We start from the raw sequence: 26,106 nt of genomic DNA on the forward strand, positions 1-26,106 counted from the left end.
CACCAACTACCCTCTATTTCAGTTATGACGGCAAAATTTATATGACGTCATAATTGATATCAGTTTTTTTTATTTCGCGGTTTTTTTTTGTTTCAATGAAATAATAAGAGGACACAAGCATTTCATCAATTTCCACGAAAAAGAAATCCGCATCATATGGTTTTAAATAGTGTTTTAGAAACATCAGATTGCACATAATCTAAGATACGTTTTTCTTGAAATCGGTGGACTTGGAAAGGTTTCAAAAAAGATGTTTTCGTTTACATGATGTGGTCCAAAATTAAGACTTTTGTTGCATTTTATTCTATTTTTAGACAGTTCATCAGAAATTAATAAAAGTGAATCATGATATTAATAGTGATATTATTTTCGAACATTTTAAGCATAAATAACCCCCATAATAGTCACATAAAAAAAGTACACATTTTCACGAAATTGTTTACATTTCATCAAAATGAAAGTTGGAAATCATGAACTTTGACCTTTTGTAGTTATAAAACGGGACGGGCAAAATTCATTTGAATTTCATGAGAAAAAAGACTTTAGTATAGTGAACAAAATGGGATGTAACTTTGGTACAACCTCTAAAAAAAAGCAAGCCGCAAACCTTACCTTAACGAGGCCGGGTCTAATTTTTTCTGCCCTAGATTTTTGAATGAAATTTTTTACAAGAATTTCTACTGATATAATTATTATTTTAAGATAAAAAAATAAGACATTTACCATACCGTTTGTTTAAGGGGTCATCTCAAAGTTTGTTAATTTTTAACATAGGACCCTATGGGATTTTGCTTGAAATGTACCAAATTTGCACATTTTTTAAACTTCTGCCCTAGGGATTTCTTTTTCTGTTCTACATATTAAAGTTATTGCTAAAAGGCATCAAATTGTCAAATAAAAAAAACCTTTTACCTTCTGGTTTGTTCCGGGGGTTTTATCAAAGTTATTTTTTGTACGCCCAATTTCCCAGATTGTCAGATAATGGCTATTTTTTATTTGACAAAGACGGAAATGGTGGTCTTTATTGTATTATTAAAACATTAAGACATATTTAAGTGATAAATAAATATATAACATCACATATTAAGGGTAATTAATAGAAAATACATGGTTAATATCTTGAAATAAATGAATTAAGCGATATTTAGGCGGGTTAAGAAAACGTGACAGAGGGTTAGGCTTGCTGAGCCCTCTTCACTTTTTCGACCCGAGCACAAATATACCTTATAATTCGAGACATTTATGTTTATTCCACAATATAATATCAATTTTACGCATCAAACGAGCTATTTTCAACAAATTTCGCTGAATATCTTCAGTTGAAACTATCACGCCATTGCGTCAACAAAGCAAAAAGATGACGTCATAATACAAATGAAACGCTGCGCGAAAGCGTGCGTACTCGTTCTGTACTCGGCCTCGTTAAACAGACGCTCGACTGTCTCTTTAATTCTCCGACAGGCAGAGAGTCTTTCTTGCTTGAGTGCGTGAACGCGGTATTGTGGGAAGGCCTCTTAACTAGCGTCCCTGATTTTTTAAAAAGATTTACAGCCGACAACATGTGTGCGTCTTTAAGAAAGCACCCGTAGCTCACTAAATTGTATTGTGAGCCAAGTGAACTATAATACCATGGGACACCAAAGACAGTGGAGTATTGCTTTGTTTGGAACATTTCTTGCCTCTATAGTACGACTTAACGAATGTGTAGGTATCATGTTTAACTATTTCACATTAAATGTGTGCTTGTAAAACAAACGTTCAGTCAAATGTATATGTGTAATCAAAATTATAATATTTTACGAGTGTTAAATACTTAAAACTGTTTTATTGTTGAAAATTAGCGTTATTCAATTCTAAACTAGATTAACGCTCCCATGTGACATCCTAACAAATGGACTTTGACTGATGTTTTTGTATCGTGATAAAGTCTAGAAACGAAAGTAGTTTTTCCATATTCCTTTATCATGCAAATGATTATGCAGGATAGTGCTCAATTTCAAAGTATTCATAAGAGTAATTATGAATTGAGAACAAAGTTTAGAAAAAGGTCATTTTAATATATTTTTTTCTATTTTTGGTAACAGGCAAATTATCTGTGACCCCCCCCCCCCCTTCCCCCATCCGTATGTTTTTGATAACAAATATTATCAAAAGTAAATATGAACGGCCAATAAGTATGTCGCTTTAGAAACGAAAGTAGGCAAGTACTTCATTTTTATTTCTCAGGTTTTCCAAGTCCTTAATACCAAAGGATTCTTAATGGCAATGATAAATTTGGAACAAAATTTTAAAAAATAATAATGATATTATAGATTATTTTATTTCTAACAGCCAAAAAATCCGCATTTCATATTGAGTTGTAAAATAATACTTCATTATAATGCAAATGTTAACTTCAATGTGATGAAATGTATCAAGGGCTTGTTGATGTATATGAGTGTCCATTGGTGAGAAAATGTGCTTGCTTGTTTCTAAAGCCCGCTGAAAAAAGGTAACGTACACATGTACTAAAAATATACGTTCTGTATAATGATGATGATCTATATGTATGTGCATGTAGTATAAATTTGAAATCACAACCTTCCAAGCGCTTTCAAGTAATGGGGCAATTTATTATATTTTTCTAATGCACAATTACCATTTTTTTTTATTAGCTCACCTGAGTTGAAAGCTCAAGTGAGCTATTCAGATCACATTTTGTCCGTCGTCCGTCCGTCCGTCTGTCTGTCCGTCCGTAAACTTTTTATATTTTGAACTTCGTCTCTAAAAACGCTTGGCCAATTTCCACCAAATTTTGCACAAAGCATCCTTATTGGAAGGGAATAGAAATTGCAAAAAAGAAAGACAGATCTTTATTCAAAGAGGAAAAAACCTCGAAACTGTATAAAAAGGGGGTACATTTTTAAAAATCTCTTCTAAAAAACTACATGACAAAATAAGTTGCAGAAACTATGGGCTTATTTTGTTTCAAATCTGAATTATTACGAAAATAATAATAAAGGAAAAGCGTGTTTCAGTCAGTTTATAAATTTAGACTGGATAGCCTGCCCTTGATTCCAAATGCTGCCGCTAGGACATTCAAGGACAGGTAACCACCACCGCGCACAGCATATGCACACACTAAAAAGAAATCGGAAAAAAGAAGAGGCGGATCAAAGAAAAAAGAACGTTTAAGAAGAATAAAACATGAGTTTGACAATTTAATTAAATTGACGCGAATAAATTAATATTTTGACACCGTTGACTACGATTATGTGGGTATTGTAAACATTTTAAATAATAATCGGAAATGGTGTGTAAATATATTGTGTAGATCGAGTACGTAAGTTATAATTGGGTCAGCAGACTCTGAGACCATTTCTGTCTGATTTTTCAAAGGTGTGTGTTACGTGTGTAGCCTGTGCGGTGCATTCAATTAAAATAAATCTGTCAATTTCAGAACTATTTGCTTATTTTTATCAGACCTTTGCGAGAATGGTGCGAAATCAGACCATTAACATCTTCAGCAGCCCCATAAATCAAGTTTATTAGGCATGGATTAGAATGTTACGAACGGTCTCAGAGTCTGCATATGCTGTGCGCGAGGATGCAGTGAGTTTTCCCACTGTCATGGCGGTGGTGGTTATATGTCCTTGAATGTCCTAGCAGCAGCGTTTTGAATCAAGGGCAGGCTATCCAGTCTAGTCTGGATGTTAGAATGTTGTCGCTTTTCTTCGTTTTTTTTTTGCACGAGTTGCAAATCAATGGTAAGAGTTGAAAAATTAAGGACTTTCCATAACCAGTAGGTAAAATAATCTTACAATCGCCTTCCAGAGATTTCTTCAGAGAAACACTTTGTAGCGGTTTAAGTAATTGAAATATGTTTCTTTTTCTTTGTTTATATCTATTAAAGCCTTTTTAGTTTTGAAATAAAACTCTAAACTCTCTGTAAGATATTTTCGTCGGCATTCCATCGCAAGCGTGTGAAAATAATGCGGGCTAAAAATATATTTTCTCGTCACTGCTATTTCCTATGACACGCATTCTATATTTAGAGGTCGCGTCATCAAGCTAACATATTTAGAGGTGGCGTCATCAAGCTAACACTGACGTCGATGTGAGGATCACGTGACGTGACCTGATGTACACATTGCCGTGCTTATTGACCACGCAAGTAGTTCCATTCTGAAAATGTATCTATGATTTCAAAAATTCCCTGGGGTACTAAATGGTCGAATTTGGTTCCTATTATGGCATGAATGAAAAGAAGGTTTGAAAAAATACTGGCAGGAAAAAAATTAGGAAAATTATCTTTATAGGCGCAATAGAAAGGGTGTAAAGAGGCCAATGTTTTCACAAATTCCAAAATGAAAGTGAATTTTTAATGGTAGGGGTTATTTTAGGGGCCATATCTCAGTCCCCTCTTCATTGATTTTCCTGTAGTTTGGATATGTTGTTGAATTAGTTTCATTCTATAGGTATGCTGTATTTGAACTCATCTGAGCCTGTGGAATTTTTTTATATGATTTATTGTTTTATAAAGGAATAAGAGTGAAAACTAACTGTTGTCTTTGTACTATTAAACGAGGTTCTTTGTTTAAAGCGGTCATGTTGGACGCATAATAAACAGGTCGGTCTGACAAACATGAATTTGTTGTGCAACAGTTCGCGTGCAGTAGAAATCTTTGAAACATGCAAGACACATTGATGCCAATTTTGTGAAGTTAATTGAAGTTAAATATTTCAATGCGTTGTCAGTTTTTACATAAAACGGTGGTGTTATGTTAGCTCGTTTTGATTTTCGTTTCATATTTCATTATTTAAGCTTTGTAACCTGTTGAACTATCGGCTGTATTTTTTTTTTAATTTTTACGTATCAAATCAAACATAGATTTCATTTAATCAGACAGCTAAATGTTTACCTGCGCAAAATAAGCAGACTCTGATGAATGAGCAGAGAACTAAAATACAATTTATTCTATTGGTAAATCGGTATGATCTTTTGCGTAATGGTTAATCAATGCAATGTGTTTTGTTGAGATGCTCAGCATTTTCTCGAGGTTATTTTGTTTAAACAGAGTTTAATATCGCAGTAGGAAATATGTAGGTATATATGATTCATTTTGAAAAATAAATTGTGATCTTTATTTGTTATAGTGCATGTTTCTTCTGTGTAATTGTCTACAATTTCTATTAACTAACCATATTTGAGTGTTCAGCTTCGAATTATAAGGAAGATACAGAGCTTTACTCACAATTCTTTGTTTGTACACAGATCTGAGGCCATTCTTTTTTTTTCTTTTTTCATTTCTAAATGCTTATAAATGCCAACATAAAAATCTTTAGTTGAATGTCATAAACTCATGTGAAGAAACTATGACTCAAACCTAGCAGAATTGTGATCTCTGTATCTTGCTTATAATTATACGATTGACGGTGAAATTTTGGTTGATTATTAAAAATTTTTCGCTAAACGTTAATTACTTGAATGCACAAAATATTAAAGAATGATATGCTGTAACTACTTTCTAGGGGGCCCTCTTTATACATTAAATAATGTGAAATCTACATCGATTTTGATAGTTTTACAGACACGAGTGAATAAGAATGACACCGTTAAAACTGTTTATATAGTTCAGTCACGGGAAAGAGGCATTATCGCTATTCCAAAGAAAATATTACCGCGGAAAATCATCCTGGTTTGTAGCCATTTGTTGTTTTTGAATAAAGATAGAAATTCTGGGAGTAGTAAAACAGAGTGAATAAATACATTGTTTATAATAGCTCTTTAACATGTCATGTGACAACATTTTTCATTTGAGTGTATTTATCAATTGAGTAAGGTTATAAAAGTCACACGAGTTTACGCCAGGTCGTTTATAATGGGGAATACCAGTTAAATTTTTGAATGTTTTTAATTTGAGAAATTGAGCGCATTGAGGTACAATTTTATTCTTCACATCTAAAGGAATTTTTTTTGATAGATACAATAATTATTATAATATTTTTAAAAAAAAATACAATAACTAGTAAGGAAGAAAATGTTCCTATATGGTCTCAAATATTTTGATCGCTATATAAAGTGAGGGGGGGGGGGGAGGGGCAGAACGAAAAATTAGGGAATTGGAAGATAACAGTGTAACACCATTAAAAGTTTAGTTTAATATCTTGCATAGTATTTTCTTATTTTTGGTAAAAATGATATTTCATAAAGGTCGGCGTCAGTGATTAAGTGTATGCAAAAATAAGTATGAAATTCGAATACTTTACAATATTTTTTGTTATTCTACCGAGGGGCCATATGGCACTATATCCTTTGAATGACCATATAACATCATAGTTTCGAAGGTGGGCGATGTGGCTCCATGGGCCTCTTGTTGATTTCCCTTTAGATACCTCCGACATATAAGCATTTCTTGAATTCCAGGGAAAGCTAGAAGGTTACAAATTTCCGGTTTATTCAACACAATCATGTCCCCTCAATCAAACAGAATGGAGCGAAAGGTCATCTGCTCTAAACTGCAGCAAGCGTAATGGATACATGTGTTTACCGAACCAAAACTTAACAGAGTTGTTAGAATTCTGCTACACAGAGCGACTAATTAGAATTCAAGAGGGTAAATAATTATATTCTTAAGCTAAAGGTTTACCTGTAAATCATATATAAGCACATTTACTGAAATGTTATTATGGAGACTGATTGGTTAACAAATTTGCCTTCGGGTCTACCTTTTGTAGTTATGAACTTGTAAGTTGTAAACTATTTTTTAGCATATAAAAAATCTATACATTTTACCTTTAAATTTAAATTTCTTTCTTCTTTATGTTTATAAAGAACTCTTATTTTCAAGGTGATTAAAATAGTCTAAAAGTGGCCTCTACAGCCACCCTTCTTAACACAATATCCGTAAAAATACCTGTGACTTGTTTGAATCTATTTGTAACGTAATAGATTAAAAATCATAATTTTGATCCGTTTCCAGGTGTGTGTTTATATTTGGTCAATCGTGTATCTAAAGTGAATGCATACAACTGCAGTCATTTTAGGTATGGATGCCACCAATCCTCTTATCTCAGCAATAGAATCTTTGAACGTAAGTATCTGCTCATAACCCTTACTTCAACAGTAGTCTGAGATAAACAAGACCGAAAAAAAATGCGATATCTACTTGTTTTTTAAACCATTATCTGCATTTGCTTGTCTAACCTCTAAAAAGTAGATTCTCAGGTTCTTGTTCCATGCACATTACTCTTAAAAATGTGACTTTCATGGACTATGAACTTTAGACGGACGTTATGTATATATATATATATATATATATATATATATATATATATATATATATATATATATATATATATATATATATATATATATGTTAAAGTGTGATTTATTCATGGATCCAAAATCTTTTTTAATATAGTGATATTTAATGTGCTATTTCATATATCAATAATCAATAAACATAGTGAATTACAGATCACTGGAATTTACTACGTTTCCACATTCATTATGGCCCCGCAAGGATTTGCGGGTGCCCTATAGTAATCACTCTGTCCGTTCGTCCTTCTGTCCGTCCGTCTGTCACTCTTCCGTCCACAAATTTCCTGTTTTTTTCTAATAACTTTTTTTATGGTTGTCCAATCAAGTTCAATTTGGTATGGTAGTTCAGTAGGCAGAAATAGATATTTTGATGCTAAGTTTGGTTCTCTATGTCTTCAGGTTTGGAGCTGGGGTGGTGGGGTAGATTCCTAACTATGCATAAGGATGAATGGGCAAAGAGAGATAACTGCTGAGAATGAATGGGCAAAGAAAGATAACTGCTGAGAATGTTACCATTGTATACATGGAAGGCTGTGCAATATTTGTCCTTTGGGATTAATTAACCTTCCACAGGAAGAAAATCCTAAGCTTTATCTTTATTTGTCACATTGAGATGAATTAGTGCACTGCCTGTGTCTGCAAATGAACTTTGTTTTGAAGTTAAGGTCAATCTTGAATGATGTGTAGTATTGTGTACATTCTTTGAAATATGGATTTAAAATATAATATTTATATTTTATTTTGGTTAAAATACTGTACACAATGATTTATAATAATTTTATTGAATTCTAAAATCAAGATATATATTAACTGCCTTAATGCTGTTAATATTAACAGGTAATCAGATAATAACCCCATTCTGTCATCTCGGGAAAAAAAATCTTATTGTAAATTTAGAAGAAAAGGATGAGAGAGCAGAACAATTAATCCCCTTGGATTAATTATCTTGCCTGCTGCAGAAAATTTAGAGGCTTATCTCTGTCACATCGAGATTAATGAACACCTTTGTCTGCACTGATATTGTTGCTATAAAGTTATCTGTTGAAATTTATTTTTTTATGCATTAATTAATCATATTCAAACATCTTAAAAAAATTTATTCATATTTTTTCATCTTTAAAATGAGTATTTCAAATATCACTAAGTGCTAATTTCCTAATGTATTCCTTTTTTATACAGACCAAGCGTGCATATCAATTGGAGAGGGATGTTTTCTTGCCGAACCATCTTGTGAAAGGTAGTGTTAATAAAGTTTTGTCATATCATTATATTTGACAATAAAATTTATTTTTGCATTGGTATAGAATGAAAACAAAATTTCAAAACTATATTTTTTTCATCAGACATAAATACATGAGTTATATATTTTTGTTGTTTAAGATATGTCTTCTGTCATTTACAATACGTTTAAAGCAAGTAATGAATAAAAAAATATTCCGAATTCTTCTCGTTTTAATTACTTAATTAAATTGAAAAATACCAGTTAATTAAAATGTTTGTAACAATTTTTAAACTTTTATAGTGGTAACGCGGAAGCTTAAGTCTTTTTAATTTTGTAGTCGCTGGATCGAATCCACCATGTAGTAAATATTTTCTTTTTACTTAAAAATTGAAACATGAAAAGAATAGAGCAATTAAGATACATGTATCTAATCTTCTGTGTGTTTCTTTTAATCATTTTGTTTAATTTAGTCTGAGTATGAGCACACCTGTTATAAACAGATATCTTCATTAACACTAAACGTGTACTATATTAACACTTAGATCCATTGCATTTTGTTTGAACTTATCGCGGTTCAGAATATCAACTAATACAAGTATTATACACAGAGGTTTCCGAATTTATGAAAAATCAGTTGTTACAGACACCATTATAAAACAGTACAGTGTATCTATGTTTCGAAAATCAACTTGCGACAGCTAGGTACCTGAAGCTTATTTTAGTAACAGGTAATTTCCGTCCAAATACAGGCATAGGCGAAACAAGTATTCCTTTTAAAGGAATGATCGGCAATTATGATATATTGATAGCAAGAAGCAATCAACATGATCAGTTTGATGCCTCATATGGACACAATAGTGATCGGCCGAAGCCGATCACAATAATGGTAAAATGCGTTTTCCCTCTTTTACTTAGAATCAAATTTAAGTTTATTTTTTTTCGTTACTAACATTTATCAATAGATTGATACAATGTAACATAATTTTTTACTCGCCATAGTCACTCAGGTGAACTATTACTATTGGCTTCTGCCAGTCGTCGTGCGACGTGCGCCTTGCGTTGCACGTTTATAATTGAACATCTCGAAAACTGCACGCCCTGTTCTTTTCAAATGTGGTATAATGCATTTTATTGAAAAGAAAAACAATATTAGGTTTATATTTCAATTTTTAGATCACCTGAGAAAACTCAGGTGACCTACTGCTATCTGTTTTCGTCCGTCGTCTTACGTTGTGCGTCATCTGTCGTGCGTTAACAATTTTACATTTTTAACTTCTTTTTAAAAACTTAAAGGCTAATTGTTACCATTTATGGGGCATCTCTATGGTAAGAGGAATCTAAATTGTGAAATTTAGACCCCACATATTTGACCCCCACAGGTCAAATATGCAAAAAAAAAACAAATTTTCAAAAATCTTCTTCTCTACTCATACACATGTGAGGAACAAAACTGGTTGCATGGTTATGCTATCCATGAAGCTTTCTACCTAACTTGTGAAACTCATGGCCCCTGGGTCAGGGGTTCAGGCTCTAGGGTGGGGCCAATATGGCCATATACATGTAGTTAAAATGTATGAAATCTTAGAAAATCTTCTTCTCTACTCCCATATATTATTGTTAAAAATGAAATGCATGATTATGATGTCCATGAAGCAGATGCCAAAAATGTGAAATTCATGACTCTTGAGTCAGGGGTTCAGGACCGACGGGGAGGGGGGAGCAATATGGCCATGGAGTAAAAATGTATTAAATCTTAGAAAATCTTCTTTTTCTCCCATATACATTTGTTAAAAACTAAATGCCTGGTTATAATGTCAATGAAGCCCTCTACCAAAATTGTGAAATTCATGACCCCTGTGTTAGAGGTTCAAGCTTTAGGGTGGGGCCAATGTGGCCATAAAGTAAACATGTATCAAATCTTCTTCTTTACTCCTACACATATGGGCAGAGAACTTAATACATGGTTATGATGACCATTTTCTCCTCTACCTAAATTGTGAAATTCATGGCCCCTGGGCCAGGGGTTCAGGACACAGGGTGGGGGGTATATAGAGTTAATGCATGTAATGTTTAAAAAATTTTTTCTCTATTCTCACACATCTGTATAAAAACTGACTTCATAATTACGTTATCCGGAAGTCCTCTATTAAATTTCATGTCTCCTGGAGTATGGGTTTTGACTCTAGGGCAGGTCCAAAGTGGATGTATAGGCGTTAATGCATATCATGTTTAAAATTATCTTCTTTACTCCCACACACCTGAAAGGAAACTGAATTGATGATTTTGTAGACCCGATCTGAAAGGAAAAAGTAGACCAGATTTTCGCCAAAATTATAGGTAACATAGTTCTTTTTAAAAGATTTCAGGCAGGAAGATGGTCGTCATTACAAATTTATAATTTTTCTACTCCAGAATGAAACCTTATTAAATGCATATATGAGACTCGACACGTTTCATTCTAAATTAAAAATAAAATAAAAGTATTCTTCTTAAATTGACCAGGCAAGCTGTCATTCCTGTGAAAGCATCCTCAGTTAGTGTAGATTTACGTTTATATTCAAATTATGAACCATGGAGGAAGAATTGGATCGCACAGTGGGGGTCGAAATTTTACATAGGAATATTATATATTCATTTTTGTCTTATGCTCCTTTCACAATTGGCACACAATCACTTTTCAACATTTTCAGAATAGTTTTGCTTCGCGCGAGCTATCGCATTCGTTGCATGCGTTTTTATGGTTTTATCGAGTCCTCTTAAAATACAGGACATCACACAATTCAGACGCGACCGAATGCGATCTAAATTTCTGCAATGCAACGCACCAACATTACTACGAACGTTTTGAAATCTTTGTGTACTCGCAAGAGCGATGTACGACTTTTAAAAATCGTAAAATAAACTGCAGCTGTTTATGCATCTGTTGTGCGACCATGAGACTGTTGATAAACGTGTCGCATGTAGTCTTGCAACGTTTTACGATCATTGCAAGATTTATCGGTTTCAGTTTTCATGCTTTGCCACTTGTATATACTGGATACAGGGTTATTTTCGCCCCGTGACATTTTCACTTCTACTTACGGTTTTAGCATGTTTTGAATTCGCCCAAACAATGTTTTTGTGAAAGAAAGATAGCATAAAATATTGGAGTTCGCCAATACTTAATCCGTTGACTGACAAAAAGAGCGAAAATAAATCGGGGGCGAATAGTTCCCTGATACAGTATACACTCTGTTTTAGGCCAGAATTGTCCTTGATTTTCGCTGGTGCTTTTGTTATCTTCTTAGGTGGTATCTTTTTTTCAATTGTTATTACTCAAGAGCGTCGGAAAGGGTGGTACATGTTTATATACCCCTCTGACTCACACGAGCATTCGTACGATGAAACGCATTATCGGACGAGCGCTGCATGTCCTATCGCATAAGCGCACTTTCAATCGTCCGATCATCTAGTCATTGGTGCGATCCTATCGCATAATCCTACAACACTCACTTTCATTGTACAGCAGTCGCATTCAGACGCAAGATCAATCGCAGGATTCAATGCGTTTACAACGCTAAACGGTCGCTTTGAATCGTGTGAGTTTCGTACGAGTAATTTTTCATATGCGATTATTTCAGCAACAGTTTACGAACCATATCTATTATTTCGGTCGTACAAATATTTCGTTGCTCGTGCACCAATTGTGAAAGGGGCTTTAGTCACGATCAACGGAGGATTGGTTTAGCCACAACATGGGGTCGAATTTTTATATGGGAATCTATGGAGAAAAATCTTTCAAAAAATCTTCTTCTCAAAAACCATTTGGCCAGAAAAGCTGTAACTTATGTTAAAGCTTCCTAGGTAAGTTAAAATTCAAGTTTGTTCAAATCATTATCCCCGGGGTAGAATTAGGCCACAGTGTGAAAGAAGGGGGGATTGAATTTTTGCATAGGAAATAAAGTTGATTCTCGACTTGTACATTCCGATAATGCTTTGCGGCGGATGTTGGGGTCAAGCGAGGTCAGGGGTAAAGCGTCATTAGATACTGTTTTCGAAATGGGCAAAAATGACTTTTGTGTTGCATACGGCTGCAACCACCACCGTGCCTACGGGGCAACTTGTACATTCTTCACATTTCCCGAGGACCCAGAATATTTTCAAAGGTGGACCGATGCCTGCAAACTAGAAGTTGTTTACGAAAGTGGCAAGAGAATAAAGTGGACGCCATCAGAATACCAGAAGCTTGTAGTTGTCACTTTGAAAACGACCTGTGCCCGGACCCAAAATCAAGAAAACCGGGGAACAAAAACAAAATTCCCACGATATTTTCACACAAGGCAAGAACATGTAATATGTATATATTTACGTCTGCAATCACCAAAATTATAATTAAATAAGTCAAACCATGTAGGTTTTATATATGATATACAAGTACAATCGAGGAATATAACGTGAGGCCTAAACATGACGTAGACTTGTGCATTCTTTTTAAACTTTATCTTGTACTTTTGTGCACTGTTTACAAAATTTTAGTCGTATGCATATAAAGAATAATCCATGAAAAACTGTATTCCCATAATTGCCACTGGCATAGGTGGTGCTACAGTTCTAATTTAAATTTCACATTTCATTTTTTAATTTCTCATATACATTTAAAATTGCATGAGTCATTAATGTTTCTGAACTGATGTATAGCATTGACTCTTAATGGTCAGTTACAATTATTCCCTGTGACACAATTACCAGTATTCTTATCATCTTTTAAAATAACTAATCTAAGCATTTTGTATTTTATTCTGTTATTCTTTCATAATTAGGAAAAACCAAAGAGAAGGGGTCCAAATAAACTGATGATCAGATCACATGATAAGCTACATGAACCATCACCAACTGCATCTTCTTTTTCTGAAAGTACAGGTAATCAGTTTTGCATAATCAGCAGTAAGAGTCAGCTATTTGTTAGATTTTATTGTCAGATTTCATTGAAAAAAATACTTTTTATTTAAGGAGCCAATGTGGTCTAATAGATTACTGCATATATTCCAGGGAATTAGAAATTAAATGCTTTATTTATTTTCAGCTTCAGTTGACACTGTTTCAGAGACTACCAATCAGCATGAATCTCTCCTAGAGTCATTGAGAGTTGTTGAAGTATATACTTTTTTTCTTGTTCTAAAATTTGTATTTTTGTAAAAAATGACTATAGATTTTAAAAAAAATGTATGTACAGGAAATATATATCTGGATCATTTCGCTGACTTCCTCAAACCATATATATTTTAGAGTTATTCTATGCGATTAATAAGTGATTCTATTAATTTAACAGGCACCAGAGAGGAATGGTCATGATTATTTACAAACACTGTCTGACAGGAAGAGTTTCAAGAATTTTGAAGATCTAAGTTCAAGTGACCCTGATTTCACTACATTTTTCAATTCTGTTCAAAAAGACTCTAAGATTTACCAAGAAATGTGTTCCAAAATCAGATCTTCAAAATGGAAGTCATACAGCAAAATAAGCAATTATTTAATTTTTACACTGGCTTGGATCTTGATGTTTTCAACTCATTATTTACTTATCTACAACGAAAAGCTTCATCAATGCAGTACTTCCATGGTGAAAGAACAACATATGTCCAACATTTAATCTGGATGGCTACGGTGTGAAAAGAAAGCCTGGTGTCACCAGGCAGCTTAGTCTACAAGAAGAATTCTTCAGTGTTTTGTATCGTTTACAGACAGGACATTTACTGGAAGAATGTAGTCTTCGCTTTGGTGTGAGCTCCAGTCAGTTCTGCAGAAATTTCACAACCTGTATCAATCTCTTATCTATGGAACTGGAACTTTTATGTAAAAACGCATAGCCAGATGAAGATGTTGGACTTGCAAGTTGCTTCAAACCATTTCAAACTTGAGAATTATTTTGGACTGTACAGAACTGTTCAGTGAAACACCTTCCAGTGTGGAATACCATAAACAGACTCACAGCAATTATAAACACCACTCTACAATAAAATTTCTAGTTGGGATCCATCCCTCAGGGGCTGTGACATACATCTCTAAAGCTTATCCTGGAAAGTCGTCGGACAAACAGATCACACAAGAAAGCCTGGACCTTATTGACTCCCTTATACCAGGACAAAAAGTTATGGTGGACAGGGGCTTTACGATTGAAGAGGATCTCCCTTGTGGTGTCAAATTAGTTATTCCTTCTTTCAAGGGTGCAAGCAGACAACAACTTACCGCAAATGAGCTATCAGAGTCAAAAGTCATCTCCAGGGCACGAGTTCATGTGGAACGATGTATGCGTAGGATTAAGTCTTTCAACATTCTAAGACAAGAATTAAAACTATCGCAAGTTGATGTATACGAGCAAATATTCAAAACCTGTGCCTATCTTGTTACATGTAATTTTCAAAATCCCTATTTAAAGTCTGATGATTATGTTGTTTCTGAACTAAAAATAATGCTGATACATAATTGAGATGCATATATTATATGTTATGCAAGTTCAACTGTCATTGTCTGATGTAGTGTAAACAAAAGTATTGAGTTGGAAAATGATTCTGCTCAATATACACACCACCAAGTTCTATTTGTGTGATAAATACTTGTACCCTGTATCATGATTTACCGTAATTTCAATTTAATATTAATTTAATAAAAATGAATGGGTTACTTTTTCTATTTATTTCATATTATCAAATATATGTTCATATCACTACAAACTTGTTTAAAATCATGTTTTAATAAGGTTTGGGGATCGATATTTTCATAATTCAAAACTTCAAGAGCAAAGAAAAACTCAGAATTGATTTCAAGGAAACTGTGAATTGTCTGACTTTTAAAATATTATGTCACAGTTCCTTACACAAGTAGGACAATACCACTGACAATCTAAATCTTCATACTCGGTTGGATCATAGTACACACATGACCAATGATACCATTTTCTACATCCACAGTTGCACTGACATAAAATGCCCTTATCCTTTTCTTTCTCCAAAGATCTTAAACAGTGCCCAAATTTGATACTCAAGTCTGAGACGGCAGCTGCCTCTGACTCATTAGGAGGAGCACTCATCTTGATTAGGTGTGGCCCTAGAAATTTTTCAAAAAAAAGAGAAATGTTTTCAAATACAGTATTCCAGTACATTTGGTCAAATTCAATGACTTCATGAACATAATCAGCAGGTGACCATACAATGAAGTGGGTTTTGTGGACATTCGTCACGCCCATCTGTACCTGAACTTGAGTGTAATATTTATGGTTTCTGTTAAGTGTTATCTTTTCACCCTATTTTTTTCAAAAAGAGAGTTTTCTCAAAGTCATGATTGGGATTGCTTGCTGCTAATGTAAATGGACATTTAATTTCAACAAGAGATTTTCCGCAACAATCACAAGAAAGAAACCATCTGGTGAAGTTCCAACATATCCAACACAATGAAGATATAATCCTGATTCTCTCACTTTTGTGTTTACATGACATTTTTTCATGTCTTCCTCAAATTTTCGCAGAGCTACTGGTTCAAATGTGTTGCCATATTCAGTAGCTTTGTTTCCTTTAAATGATTTTTCCAGGAGTGTTTTCAGTAGGCTGCTGATATTTGGGGTTTTCCCTGCTTTAAGACTTACCATAGCAGTTTTAACAATGTGTGCATTTGAGGCTGTAATAATACCTTTTCAGTAGTCATGCCACAAAACATTTTTTGCCTGGCCTTTAGTACTTTCTTCAATGGCACGGATTTCCTCTGGCGTTCGCTTTACAAGTTCAATTAAATTTGTCAAGCTATCTGTATTCTGACTTAATTGTAGGGCTGTACCAGGTAAAGATGGCTCTTCTGGCAAATTATCCATTTCAGTGGCTATTTCCTCTCTGGATGGAACCATGGGATCACTGCATTCTGTCACAGTATACATATCTGGAAGATACTGAACTGAGTGTTCTTTGTAAAAAAAAAAAAAACCTGTCTTCTGGAGGTCTACATTTAGAGGGTTGGAATAGCTTGTTAATTGGGGCATTTGGTTTACACTCTCTTAAAGAAGAAAACAACTGTAGGTAATCTTGAAAATGTACTTTCTGGTAATTGGGATGTCGAGGATCATGCTCAAAAGCTCCTATTTTCTTCTTTCTCGGTGCCTTGTTGAATTTCTTCTTGTGAATTGCAAAGTCATGAAATGGTTTTGGTTTGGATGATGACCCTGAAAGACAGGTTAATCAAGTTAAAAAAAACTCACAAATTTACCCAGGAATACATGTATACAGTAATTCTCAAATGATTACTGCATATAAATGCATGCTTTTTTATTACATATATTAAGTGTATAATAAAAGAGTTAATTACAACTCATTGAAAAACATGAACCAGCATGCTTTTCACATTATGTTAAAAATCATGATTGAGTACAAATATTTAAATGTTGATAATTTTCTCACAACATACTCTTTCCTCACTTGATCGAGCCCACGTATAAAACTGTACTTACCTTCGCTATTCCACATACTTGATTCAAATCATTGATTAAATTCTTTTCAGTGCATTAGCTAACTTTCACAACATTGAAATTGAGCAAATTAACAGCAGCAGTATGATGTCAAAACAAATATATTTAGGAATTGACAAAACACTGATACCATTATGTTGCATGCTATCAGACCAGCTGATTGCTTCAAATGGCACAGCCATGATGTTTTCATACAAGTTGTCTGGTTATTTCAGCACAGCTGAAAAAACTGATTGTTAACAATAAAACTGAAAAATAAAATAACAGAATGAAAATGTAGGCACAACAAATGAACAATAATGGATCAGGCAATCCATTTATTTTTTTACCCCTTGGATTAATCCAGTATGCCAATTTTTCTGTTGCTGGACCATCTGGTAATTCTTGGAATCCATGGGATATGAACTCAGATACTCCAAACAGCATTCCAGCTGTATGACTGCATGCTGTCGCAGCACTGACAATGCATTCATTTAGTTATGCAACAGGAAAGATAGATATTTACTATTTAACACGATTTACAGGGCATTTCAAAGATTTAAATCTTTTCAAAATAATTTTAAATTAAAAAAAAATCAGTTTTTAAGACCATGCAACTTACCCTCCAACACAGAGACAGTATGCACCAACTGGATCTCCACTTATTTTATCTAGTATAACACTTGTTTCATAAACCTTTCCAGTTGTCCATGAGGCATTAGACTTGCACCTTAACAAACACACACTGCCTTGTTCTTTCAAAGAATTATACTCAAACGAATGGATATTTCCAGAAGTCCACACGTCATAGCTTCTGGATGTTTTATTTCTCAACATTAAGGTGTCTGTAAACTTTTCATGAAGGCAAGCATCCTCTGTTTGTTCAATGTCACCTTGTTCACTCAGTATTAAATACCTTTTAACTTTGTCTATTGTGACAGAGGGTATTTGTCTAATATCTTTAGTCCATCTAGACTTGGCATTATTTATTATGCTCACAATATCTGAACTTGCATCGTTTCCTTGTATGGGAACCTTTAAAAATACTACATAATTTTAATCTTTTTGATTCAACAGAGAGAGATTTAATATTGACACCATTCTCCCTCAAAATTCTATTGAGATCTTTAATTTTTAGTTCTTTCATACCATTGTACGTTTTCAGTTGTACTGGTAGTTGCTGATGACATCATGGACTAAGTCTATCATAGCAAGTTAAAGTTGATTGCTGAAATCTGGAAAAAATATACACCAGTATTCACAAACTGAATTATAATTTGGTTGAATTTTAGGAAGACAATTTTGGGAATATCAGCCAGTGCACCAGTTACTACTGTTGAACTCATGTTCAATGTGAACATGAATTTTGATTTTCATTTATGACATTGCACTTGCATAGTGTTCAACATACATTAATAAGAAACATAAAAATCTGTTGATCTCACTGTCCATGCTATAGTGTTTCAAATACTGTAGCTTTCCAAATTTGAAAGACAAAAGAAGCAAAATAATTGTAGAATGTATAAATATAGATGCTATACTATCATGCATGTTTACATAACATTGAGGTCCAATGAGTCAACCATATTTCAATAAAGTAATCACCAGACTTAAAACAATGTGTAATGTTCTTAAGTGTGAGGTGCAGTGTATAATACTGTGTATGTTTCATATTAATAAATAATGTGTTTATATGGTTAATTCAGTGACATTTTTATGCCTCTGGGTAAATAATCATAAATCTTCACAGTACAAATATTATTTCATTGCAGAATATTCAACCTGAATTGTAAATTCATATCATAAGTTTCTTTAACTCCACTGTTTAAAAGAAAAAAAAAGAACATGAAGCAAATTCGGAACGGGACATTAATCTATTAGTCCTGCCATAAACATGTTAAATCTTGATTAAAGAATATCTTCTTCTTAAATTAAGCTAATGCTGTGAAAATCAATGTAGCTAGATTATATGGTAACATGCCGTATATCTCATAAGGCTTACTACCGGGGATCACGCACCTTCGACCTTTCGTTGTTTACATCGCAGCGCCATGATTGTTTACCCCTGACCTCAGATTGACCTATCGACGCGCACGCATAGTACAAGTGGTGAATGATTCTCAAATTTACAAGAATAGAATTCCTGGGTCCCCCGCCGGTCGAGCAGTATACTAGTATCGAGTCTATCGACCAAGGCTGATTTAGGAACTTGACCAAGGTATTAGTGGTATAAACATTTAGTATAAATTTAATGAAAATCCGTCAAAATTTGTAGGCATGAGAGCGCTTACAAGGCCAATTTTCAGATAAACTGGAGTCATTACTGCGGTCAAAGTCCCATAACTCCAACAAAAAGGATCGACCAATGCTGATTTTCGAACTTGACCAAAGTATTAGTAGTATAAACATTTGGTATAAATTTAATGAAAATCTGTCAAAATTTGTAGGCATGAGAGCGCTTACAAGGTCAATTTTTGGATAAAACAGAGTCATTATTGTGGTCAAAGTCCGATAACTCCAACAAAAAGTATCGACCAATGCTGATTTTCGAACTTGACCAAAGTATTAGTGGTATAAACATTTGGTATAAATTTAATGAAAATCCGACAAAATTTGTAGGCATGAGAGCGCTTTCAAGGTCAATTTTTGGATAAAACGGAGTCTTTATTGTGGTCAAAGTCCCATAACTCCAACAAAAAGGATCGACCAACGCTGATTTTCAAACTTGACCAAGGTAATAGTGGTATAAACATTTGGTATAAATTTAATGAAAATCCGTCAAAATTTGTAGGCATGAGAGCGCTTACAAGGTCAATTTTTGGATAAAACAGAGTCATTATTGTGGTCAAAGTCTCATAACTCCAACAAAAAGTATCGACCAATGCTGATTTTCGAACTTGACCCAGGTAATAGTGGTATAAACATTTGGAATAAATTTAATGAAAATCCGTCAAAATTTGTAGGCATGAGAGCGCTTTCAAGGTCAATTTTTGGATAAAACAGAGTCATTATTGTGGTCAAAGTCTCATCCAACAAAAAGTATCGACCAATGCTGATTTTCGAACTTGACCAAGGTAATAGTGGTATAAACATTTGGTATAAATTTAATGAAAATCCGTCAAAATTTGTAGGCATGAGAGCGCTTACAAAAAAGTGTGACGGACGGACACACGGACGCACGGATACACGGACGCACGGACGGACGCCCGGCATTTCTAAGTCCCCGCACCGCGTAACGGCGGGGGACAAAAATGTTATATCATAAGGTAATCCCCTCAAGCAAGCATCATGACATTTATTAATTCACAGTTATTAGACTGTGACCCCATATCAATTCTGGGGCAACACAAGGGGTATTACAAAGGGTATAAAATTTGATGTACGTTTATAATTATATGAATAGCCTTTCTTGCTCTTGATCTTTTTAGAACTGCAATGCTTAATATGTTATATGACTATGAACCGATCAAGTTACAAAAGAGATTCAATGTTTAGCATAAGAATATGCGAAGAAAAACATTTAAGAAATTTTTCTATTCAGTATCTATTTCACTGCATTGTTCAGATATTTTGTATAAGACTCCAGGAAGCTGATTTATCATGGTAGTCGTTGCTCATGTGAGCGGTGTGGCCCATGGGCCTCTTGTTCATATTTTAAATAGTAAATAGGTTTTTTTAATGCTTTATCAAATATGAAATTGAAAGTCAAGTATTGAGTTAAATGCAAAAAAAGGGGTATAAAATTCTTTGTTTTGTAAACAAAGCTCGAGCCTTGTTATTGTTTACAAATGTGTTTTATTAGTATACGTTTCAATCAAATGTTACTTTCTGTTGAAAATATTTTTTATGAACACATTGAATTAGTTCACTTTGTGCAAAAGTCATTTTGTTAAAAAATGGTAATTATATACTTTACTTTATTTGTAAACAATCATGAGACTCGAGCATTGTTTACACGTCAATGGTTTATAACCTCTTTATCTCTCTTAAAACTTGACTTTTAAATTCAAATTTCAGTTAATCATTCAAAGGCACAAGGAAACCATTTTATACATAAAAAATAAATAAATATAATTTTGATCTAAAATCGTGCCTAAGTCCCTTTATCGCTGCCGTTCAATCATTTACAAAAACGTTCCCCCTTTACATATTTTTACGACTGTTTTGAATGACATGTTTTAAAACAAAGTTGATATAGATTATTTACAAAACATTCAGTATATGGAGGTTTTAATTGAATATTCAAAGCTTTTTTGTGTTTTTAATGTGATTCCTTATTTTTATTCTGATAGGATAGAATATTTAAGATAGAATGAATATAACTATGAATGTAAAGTTTAATAAAGGATGCTGGATACAGGAGAGGTTAGGAGTTAAGTTGTAAACTTTATCAATAGCGGCCCGGATAATGTATACAATATTTTAAAACTATTCTTTACTTCGGCTGAAACTAAATAGACACTGTCTGCATATTTAGGAAAACCATAACGCTACTAAAATTGTAAATTTTGTGATCAGGTGACTCAGGTTTATGACATGTACAGACAAAGAGATATGATGTTAGAAATACAAATGATAAATATCAAGATGAATTGAAGAAATTTGTGTTTGTGTTTCAAAAGAATTAACATTAAATTGTATTAAATAGAAAGAAATATACTTTCTTGTCATAAATGGCTAGAAGGTATAGAAGAATACAACGTCTTTCTTTTACACTTCAAATTTTATTTAACAGATCATCCTCAACTTTCTCGCCAATTACAACAAAAAAGATACATTCAGAGAGGATTCCTAGCAATGATAGGGATTACTTGGTCTTTCTAGCAGCAATACTTTTAGGATTGATAATCCCTATCTGCATCTTTATTGTGCTGTCCATCCACTATCAAAAAAGTAGGTTTGTGAAATGAATATCGCTTGTCTAAAATTATTCGTATTGCTAAAACCTTTCATCATAAGCCGATGAACATTTTTGCTGTGACGCAGAATGTTTATTACATAAAAAACTAAATTCATGATCACAGATATTCATATTTTTATGTATTTAATTTAATTAAATGTTAAATTAAAACAATCCTTGCTTTATTCATGATCTAGAATGGCCAGTCTGCAAAAGAAATAATGATGCGGAATGTCCTAGAGTTAAAGAGCATCAACCCCTTTTAGCAAATAATTTAGATAAACCAACACAGAAAGGTATGTTTTCAATATATTAGATAAAGCAGATATCAAGAATGTATTAAAACTAAATTTTCAATTCTTTAAACCTAATCGTTTGGGTCTTTCATTAGCTATAGAATATCTGCTAAAGTTATTACTAGAATCCATTCGCGATTGCTAGAATCTATTGATTATTAGAATCAACACACTCACTGATTTTTTAGGTTTGAATTTCAACTTCTGATATATACTAAGGTCGTTTTATATTTTTATCTTAGAGCCGCCAACTTATCAAAATGAAATCTTTGAATTATGGCAAAATGAAAACAATATGTTTATTCCAACAAAAGCAAGTGAAGAAGTCGAAAAAGTAACTGAAAGCACAAATCTAGTAATTGTAACAGGTTACTCAGGATCTGGAAAATCAGCGATCATTCAACATATTGCACTCAAATATAGAGAAAGAGGATGGAATGTTAAGCCGGTCAACGAAGTGAATGAAATTGTGAATGAAGAAACGTTTGAGAGAAAATTATTTGTATTTGATGATCCAATTGGAAAGGAGTCCCTTGATGAAATATCATATAGTTCTTGGGTGAAAAATGAAAAAAAAATGAAAGCTCGATTAAAAACAGTTACAATTCTTGTCTCAACTAGAAAATGTGTTTTGTGCGATCCAAGAGTAAAAGGCTTGCTCAAAATTGATTCAAATATCGTAGACATCGATGATGAGAAATTCAAATTAACTGATGACGAGAAACGGAAAATTCTGAAAATATACGCACCTGATATAAATTTATCTGAAGAAGAGTGGACTGAAATTTTCAAAATTAAAACCTACTTTCCGTTATTATGCAACCTTTATTCCAGCAATACAAAATACCAAAAAGACGGGTTGCGATTTTTTAAAGAACCTGTTGATGTTTTTAAAGAGGAAATACATAGCTACAGAAATGCGAGGAACAAAGTAAATTACTGTGCACTAGTTCTTTTGATTTTCTTCAACAATAATCTTTGTGTCAACGATATTCTTGAACACGAATTTTCTGCAAATAAATTCAAACATTCGCTAGAATTGTGTGGAATGAATAGTAATACAGCCCCTTTCACCATTGGCGACCATTTGAAATCTCTGGAAGGTTTTTTCGTAAAGAGAATTGGAGACACCTATATGTTTTATCATGACTTTGTCATGGAAGTTACCACATTTGTGTTTGGAACAGATTATCCCGTAGATTTAGTTAACTATGCTGATATCGGTTTCCTCAGAAGAAAAGTGAAATTAGAAACTTGTTTTGTCCAAAACGATCCGTTGACTATATATCTTAGTAACAATTACATACTTAATCTTGGAAATAGGCTTTTTTCAGACATTTTCGGTGAACGTTTATTAGATGTCGTCCTTAATCCTTGTTTGAGGAATAAAAAAGTGATTGAAGTTTTTACAAAAGAATTAGGCGATCATCCAGAAAAGCTGAAAATGTTAGCTGAAAGAAAAGAACTTAAAATTGAACAGCAACAGGCATATAAAAATTTACTTTTATCCAAACTTGCATTTGTAAGTTTAGAAAATGAAATTTCACCACTATTTGCTCTTATTGTATTTTGTCATACAGATTTATCCCTATACTGTCTGAAACAAATGAGTTCAGAGCTTCTAGATAGTTCTCTGTTTTCTGCAGTATGTTGCAATGGTTCAATTGATTTGTTTAATTTGTTTTCGAAAGAACATGTAGAAAAGTTTTTGACTAATAGATGGAAATTGTTCTATCCTCTCCACATTGTATCAGTATTTCATAATTACGAAATGTTGTGCGAGTTGATTCGGTTTAGTGTTGATGTGAATTTACAAACAGACGAAGATAAATCTAGTTCTTTGATATTGGCAGCTGGAAATGATACTACGGAAAACGAAGAATATCAGCAGGGTTACTTGAGTGAATTTAGGCGTAATAAAACCATAGAAGTTTTATTGAGTGAAAATGGAGTGAAAATTGATTTATGTAGAAAAGATGGCGCCAGTCCTCTCTACGTGGCTTGTCAGAGAGGATATAATAGCACAGTGCAACTACTTCTGCAGAAGGGCGCAAATATTAATTTATGCATGAAATACGGTGCAGGGCCCTTATTTTCAGCAAGTGAAAACGGACATTACAACACCGTGCAAATATTGCTCAGTAATGGAGCAGATATTAATTTATGTTCGAGTGATGGAGCACCTCCTCTCTATGTAGCGAGTCTGAATGGATATTATGATATAGTAACACTTTTATTGAACAGCGGTGCAAACATAAATTTATGTATGGAAGACGGTGACAGTCCTCTCTATGCGGCGTGTCTTAACGGTCATCATCGCATTGTGCAACTTTTAGTGGACAAGGGAGCAGATATTAATTTATGTAAGCGATATAGTGAAAACCCGCTCTTTATAGCAAGTAGAAAAGGACATGATAGTATTGTTGAAATTTTAGTAAACAACGGCGCAAACATAAATTATCTTAATGAGTTTGAAGTAACTCCACTTTATTTAGCTTGTCAAAACGGACGCACTAGCACCGTTCAAGTTTTGTTGAATAGAGGAGCAACAATTAATTTATGTAAAAGAAACGGAGAAAGTCCCTTGTATGTAGCTTGCAAAAATGGACATGATAGCACATTACAACGTCTACTTAAAAATGGAGCAGATATAAATTTGTCTACAAAAAAAGGAGAAAGTCCTCTTTATGCAGCTTGCGCAAACGGACATCACAGCACTGTGCAATTAATACTTAACAATGGAGGAATCATTAATAATTGTAGCAAAGACGGGGAAAGTCCTCTTTATGCAGCAAGTAAAAATGGGCATGATAGCATAGTTAAACTGTTACTTAAGGGTGGAGCAGACAAAAAACTTTGTACGAAGGACGGATTAAGTCCTCTTAATGCAGCTCGTTCAAACGGCCATATTAGCACTGAACGACTTTTACTTAACAATGGAATATGCATGTAGAAGATATCCAATTTAATCAATAAAGACGTTTTTACCTCGTACATACTACTTTATATATGACGATGGTGTTTGATTCACTCAATTTTTTGGATGTGATGAACCTGTATAAACCTTACATTTTTTTTATAGACAAGATAAAGACGTTTTATGAATACTGTATAAATTACCAAGTGCTCTTAATATGGATATAGCGGTAGAATTGGTTGAGAAAATTTTATTTTCTCTAATAATGTTTTAATTGCTTATGTATTTCTTTAGATGGCGTGTCAAAATACTCTCAGCTGTAACACTGATGCGGGCAAGTTAACTTTTTTTCTTTCAGCTTCATGCATAATAAACGATACTGTCATTTTAATATTTTTAGATGATATCGTAAAATTACATTTACTTTAATACATGAATGAGCTACAACGACTGCATATAAATAAAAAGCTACTCCGTCCTGAGAACTTGAATTATGCTTGGTATCGTTAACTTGTTTTCCTTTTTTTAATGCGTAAGTTGGGGTTATCGTCATGATGTCAGGCATATCTAAGGTTTGAAAGTTTTCTACACTGAAACAGTGCATGCAATGGGAGCAAGAACTATTTTTTTAGATTAAAAAATATATGCCGATGCTTGTTCAATATGTCAAGTTTACATTCACAATTGATGAATATGATAAATAGAATGTAACTATCAACAGTGAGTAAGAGTTTTCGAGTTAAAGGATTCTTCACCATGCACGCGTGTAATCTTAATTTAAAGATAGGTTACCTATAATTGACGGGGTAAGGGGGGGCGGAGGGGGGGGGGGCATTGAAACATGTTGTTTCATATTGACTATTACGGTATAATGTAAGTAATAATTTGAGAACATATTCTGATAAAAACAAATCAGCACTAGTATCTGTCTCTTACAAAACTGTAAAAATCTTCTTTTTTCTAAAAAAAAAAAACTGTAAAGGTCCATGAAATGACATTTA

General features: G+C 33.5%; 1 protein-coding gene across 2 annotated transcripts; it reads left to right on the top strand.

Annotated features, from left to right (window-relative positions):
• The first annotated feature begins 1,430 nt into the window (after positions 1 to 1,430).
• Positions 1,431 to 24,601, top strand: LOC105330803 (uncharacterized). 2 transcript variants are annotated; one of them, XR_010709596.1, is made up of 7 exons: positions 1,431 to 1,704; positions 6,407 to 6,596; positions 6,963 to 7,073; positions 8,483 to 8,540; positions 21,728 to 21,885; positions 22,090 to 22,188; positions 22,431 to 24,601. XR_010709596.1 is itself a non-coding variant. In XM_066072046.1 (7 exons), exons 1-5 carry the CDS (start codon positions 1,630 to 1,632, stop codon positions 13,356 to 13,358), a joined length of 468 nt encoding a protein of 155 aa, XP_065928118.1. In that variant the 5' UTR covers positions 1,432 to 1,629; the 3' UTR covers positions 13,359 to 13,424; positions 13,588 to 13,658; positions 13,834 to 15,136. The 2 variants fall into 2 exon arrangements, 1 of the variants encoding a protein (XP_065928118.1); XM_066072046.1 differs by lacking the exons at positions 21,728 to 21,885; positions 22,090 to 22,188; positions 22,431 to 24,601 and adding exons at positions 13,325 to 13,424; positions 13,588 to 13,658; positions 13,834 to 15,136 and having other exon boundaries at positions 1,432 to 1,704.
• Positions 24,602 to 26,106: the final 1,505 nt, after the last annotated feature.

Source organism: Magallana gigas, chromosome 9 (assembly GCF_963853765.1).
Source record: "Magallana gigas chromosome 9, xbMagGiga1.1, whole genome shotgun sequence".
Lineage (NCBI taxonomy): Eukaryota > Metazoa > Mollusca > Bivalvia > Ostreida > Ostreidae > Magallana > Magallana gigas.